This window comes from Arachis ipaensis, chromosome B03, assembly GCF_000816755.2.
Source record: "Arachis ipaensis cultivar K30076 chromosome B03, Araip1.1, whole genome shotgun sequence".
NCBI classification, from domain to species: Eukaryota; Viridiplantae; Streptophyta; class Magnoliopsida; order Fabales; family Fabaceae; genus Arachis; species Arachis ipaensis.
This window is the reverse complement of record NC_029787.2, coordinates 118643113-118648493: the sequence shown is the minus strand read 5'-3', so window position 1 is coordinate 118648493 and position 5381 is coordinate 118643113. Positions and strand designations below refer to the sequence as shown.

At 37.3% G+C, this 5381-nt stretch overlaps 1 protein-coding gene across 1 annotated transcript; it reads right to left on the bottom strand.

Annotated features, from left to right (window-relative positions):
* LOC107633653 lies at positions 3955-4875 on the bottom strand. Its single transcript, XM_016337260.1, has 2 exons — positions 4582-4875; positions 3955-4455 (listed from the first exon to the last, which is right to left on the bottom strand). The coding sequence occupies exons 1-2, from the start codon at positions 4873-4875 to the stop codon at positions 3955-3957; spliced, it is 795 nt and encodes a 264-aa protein (XP_016192746.1).

The following is a 5381-nucleotide window of genomic DNA, read 5'->3' as shown; positions in this document are numbered from 1 at the left end:
GTCAACAAACCAAATATTGATAATTATGAGGGACCAACCTATTAAGTCTACTTTCCAAAAGCCTTAAGTACGTAATGTCTACTCCTAAGCTTGAATTACGTCAAATAGATTTGATCACATCAACCCATAAGTCCCAACCTATCTACTAATTAACTTAGTAGTGGGTTAGTGTCAATGGGTATCAAATTGATCACCAAAGGTTCGCAAATCACCAAATTCATTATACCCAATTCCCTTAGCCTAGGCCAAGAGTAAAGAAAATTACTCAAAAACTAAAGAAAACATTTCATCAAACATGCATCTAGAGTGCAATAAAAGTAAACATCATAATTTGCAAGAATAATAAAATCTACCAACTACCAATTGCAAGGAAAGTAAGATCACGACTCAAATCAACAATAGAAGAACATCAAACATTAAATTGCATTAAAGAAAAGATTCAAATCCAACAAGAGTTCATTATCACAAAAGAGACATAAAAGTAGAATTAACACTACAAACTAAGAGAATCAAGAGTAGAAGCATGAAATTGTAAAGAAAACAAGATGAGAACATGAAAGTGAAACTAGATCTAAGATTAAATTAACCCTAGAAATCCTAATTCTAGAGAGAAGAGGGAGCTTCTCTCTCTAGAAACTAACCTACATGATGCTATACTACAAACAATTGCTCTCCCTTTTCTTGGGCTTAAATTCTGCATGAAATACACTCATAAACAAGTTGGATTTGGGCCTGGGTAGCTCAGAAATCGCCCCCTAGCGTTTTGCCTTTAAGTGGGTCACGTGCGAGTAACGGCGCGTACGTGCCATGTGCGCGTGCGCGTCGTTTGGCCATTTTTCTCATCTGCGCGTACGCGCCATGTGCGCGTGCGTGTCACTATGCGATGTCACTTCTGCATGCGCGCGCCTTGTACGCTTGCGCGCCCATCGATGCATTCACAATTCTTGTTTCCTCATGCATTCTGCACTTTGTATGTTTTTCTCCTCATTTCTTCCATCCAATACTTGCCCTATGAACCTGAAATCACTCAACAAACACATCAAGGCATCGAATGGAATTAAAATGAGTTAAAATTACCAACTTAGAGGCCTACAAAGCATTTTTTACACTTGAGCATAATTTCAGGGAGAATTACAAAATCATGCTATTTCATTGAATAAATGTGAGAAAAGGTGATAAAATCCCCCAAAATAAGCACAAGATAAACCACAAAATTGGTGTTTATCATCTACATAAACTAGAATTGTTGTGAATCCATTCTTGGTGGCTTTAGTAAATAGAGAGTAATCATGTTTTGACTGAACAAAACCTTCTCTTTGTAGCACTCCACTCAACTTCAAATTCCACATTCTACTTGCTTGTTTTAGTCCATATAAGGATCGTTCCAACTTGCAGACTTTTCCTTTTAGAGCATCAAGACCTGGTGGCACTCGCATGTAAACTTCTTCGGATAAGTCTCAATGTAAAAACGCTATGTTGACATCCAGCTGATGAAGGAACTAGTTTCTACTCGTGGCAACAAGTAATATTCGTAGAGTGGTCATCCTTACTACGGGGCTGAACGTGTCGATAAAATCGAAGCCAGGCCTCTGAGTGAATCCCTGCACAACCAATCGCGCTTTATAGCGCTCTACTATACCATCAGGATTGTACTTTGTCTTGAATGCCCATTTACAGCCAATGGGTCTCTTTTCAATTGGTAAATTAACTAGACGCCAAGTTCTATTGTTCTCAAGAGCCAAAAGTTCATCTTGAATGGCTATTCTCCAACATTCGTGCACCACAGCCTCTTGATAGGATCTTGGTTCGGGGTCGGATGAGAGATGTAGTGCAAAACATTTATGATTTTGCGAAAGAGCATCATAATCTACTACCTCAGAGAGTGGATACCTGTGTGTGGTTGGCACTTGAGCTTTGGTGGATGTGGACAGGAGCATGCAATGATAATCCTGCAAATAAGAAGGGGGTTTTCTCTCTCCAGTGGTCCTTCTCGGTGCCATATGTGTGTGTGGTGTAATGTCAGCCAGTTGTACATTTTATGAATATGCTAAAGATGTTTGTGAATCTTGTATATCATGCAGTGTTGTGCCTGAAGTGTGTGAGGCGGTGCTTGGTGCTTGTGTAAGGGAAGGCATGGGATGTTCCATGATAACGTGTGGAGTATGTGTGGGAGTGTGTGTAATATGTTGTGGCTCAAGATCTATTGCGAATAAATCAAGGTTATTAATGTTGTGAGATGGTATGCATGTATGTGATACATGTTGGGAGCTTGAGTTATTGTCTTTGAACTTGTATGGAAAATGAAGCTCATAAAATTGTACATGTCTTGAAATAAAAATTTCTCTAGAATTCAGGTCAAATAGAATGTATCCTTTGGTTCCTTGTTTAAATCCCAAAAATATACATTTTCTAGCTCTGCTATCTAATTTTCTTCGATTAGCAGTTAAAATAGAAGCATAAGCTAAACACCCAAACACTTTCAAATTTTTTAGATTAGGTAATTCATGAAACAAAATTTGAAATGAAGATTTTTCATGCAATTTTTTACTAGGTATTCGATTGATAAGATGGACAGCATGGCTAACAGCAAAATGCCAAAAAATTTTAGGAATATTGGATTGAAATATGAGGGCTCTAGCTGTGTTGAGAATGGTTTGATGTTTCCTTTCCACAACACCATTTTATTGTGGAGTCTCAACACAACTAGTTTTATGTTGTATGCCTTTGGAATAAAAAAAGGTTTTAAGATGAAATTCAGATCCATTATCACTTATGCATTTTATAGTTTTTCCGAATTGAGTTAAAATCAAATTAACAAAAGCTTGTAAAAGGGAACCTGCCTCTGATTTGAGTTTCAAAAAAAATATCCATATAAATTTACTTTTTTCATCCACAATAGTAAGAAAATACTTGTAATCATTAATAGAAGGAGTAGCAATGGGTCCCCATATATCCACGTGAATAAGATTAAAGCAACATTTTATTTCTGTAACACTGTCAATAAATGGCAATTTCCTTTGTCTTGAAAAATGACAAGAATCACATGGTATGATGTTGCTTTTACAATGAATGAATGGGTGTAGTTTTTGAATGCTATGCATCCTATCTTGTGGCATGTGTCCTAGTCTAAAATGCCACAAAACTTTTTTATTATCTAATCCATGTGCTATGTCTATTTGTGCTATGTGTGATATAACTTGAGTTGGAGGAGAAACCAATTTCTGATTTGCAGGCAGTTTGAGCATGTAAAGTCCTTGATTCACCTCAGCTGTGCCAATCATCTTTTAGGTATTCAATTTCTAAATCTCACACCTTGAGTCAGTTATAGAACACTTACAATGCAAAATTTTAGTTAATTTTAAAACTGAAATGAGATTAAAATTGAATGAAGGAATATACAATACATTGGTGAGAAATAGGTCAAAAATGGTGCCAATTATTTGTGTTATAATTTACGAGCCATTAGGAAGTTTAACTAAAACAGGATTGATGTGTCTATAACTTGTAAAATTTGATATGGTGTGAGTAACATGGTCAGTGGCTCCTGTGTCCACAATCCAAGATTTTGAAAAAAAAATTTTATTGTAAGCAAGTAAGAAATATGTGTGCTCATTGACAAAGCATAAAAGTTACCTGAGGTGTTGGAAAGATTGATTGAGTGAGGAGCTGTGTTGGCACCTTGAGGCTGAGTGTCTTCTTGTTGGAGGATAGACATAAGGAGTTGCCTTTGTTCAAGAGACGATGTCACTGTAGAGCTAGTTGGATCTGCCAGTTGAGTTGAGTTTGAACTGCTCTTGTCATCACATTTCTTTTCTGCGGCCATGTTGATGCTAGCGCTTCTATGCTGCTGCTTCATATGGGGAAGGAACCCGTGTTTTTGGTAGCAAACATCTACCAAGTGCCAGCCTTATTGCAAAATGAGCAGATTTTAGGGTAGCCTCTACCAAAACTACCTCAACCCCTCCCTCTATTGCTTCTTCCAGACCCACCCCTACCACGAGAATTGAATCTTGAATTACCGTCACGATTAACGAAGCTATCAAAATTTGCAGCAGTGAGCACGATTTGTGGATCATGTACATTTTCGTCAGTCAAATTCAAATGTCTCTCTTGTTGTGTGAGCAAAGAAAAGACTTCATTAACATCTGGAAGAGGTTTAGCAAGCATGACTTGAGAACAAACATTGTGGTATTGCTCATTTAGTCTCCTAAGGAATCGAACAGTATAAGTCTCCTTTTTCTGAATTCGAAGCTTTTCCAACCCACAAACATACGTGGAATCACATGCTACACAAAGAGGAATAGACTTAAAATTTTCAATATCTTCCCAAATAGCCTTCAATTTTGTAAAGTAAGCAGTGATGCTTGAATCCCCCTGCTTCAAAGAGAACAATTTTTCTTCCAATTCTGCAATCTTAAAGATATCACCTTGATAGTAGCGATGCCTCAAATCATTCTAGATATCCACAGCTATATCATTCCAAATGACACTTCTTGAAATTTCATTACTCAAGGATTGAAGAATCCATGCCACAACAAAGGTATTACACTTGTCCCAAGCTAAAAAATTAGGATCATCTACACTAGGTTTTGGTAATGTGCCATCCACAAAGCCAAGCTTATTCTTAGATTTTATCGCAATTAACATCGCTCTGGACCATTCATTATAGTTCTTGGTATCCAATTTCACATAAATAATTGAAACCCCAGGATTTTCGCTTGGATGAAGAAAGAATACACTTGAGGGATCAGAAAGAGGATTCACACTTTTACGATTCAAGTGCGACTGCAAGTGCATGAGTTGATTGAGGAGATGAGATAGAGTGTGAACATCGAACCCTGGAGAAGCACCATCGCTGGGAACAGAGTCTACCATGGAGTTACCACAAATTGAACAAATCGAAATCTTTCCTTCGCTTATTTGTTGATCGGAGTCATTGTCTTGCACAATTGTAGAAAAGGGAGGCGATGCACTTCCAGCAATTTCTGTTGGAGAGTTGTGAAAAGGAAGGAAAAGAGAAGGGCAGAAAAGCTCACCGTACCAGGATAAAGCACTGAAGCTTTGAGAGCACATCAACAATGAATGAAAAAGAATGAAAGGTTACCAAGAAGAAAGAAACAGGGGCATACAAATGTTGAACGGCGAACCTTCTTGTTTATTTTGAAAACAAATAGTACCAATATATATATGTACAAGCTATAACTAAGTAGGTTACATTGCCACTAATCACCTTTAATTTAGCAACTATCCTAATTAGGCAATAGGCATAACAGTCACGTGATAGGACTTGCTTAGTAAGTTGTCATTTTATCTTAAAATGCAGCTTAAGGGAGAATGTTACTGATATAAAAATTATAAATATAGTAGAGTAGAAAGTTGGT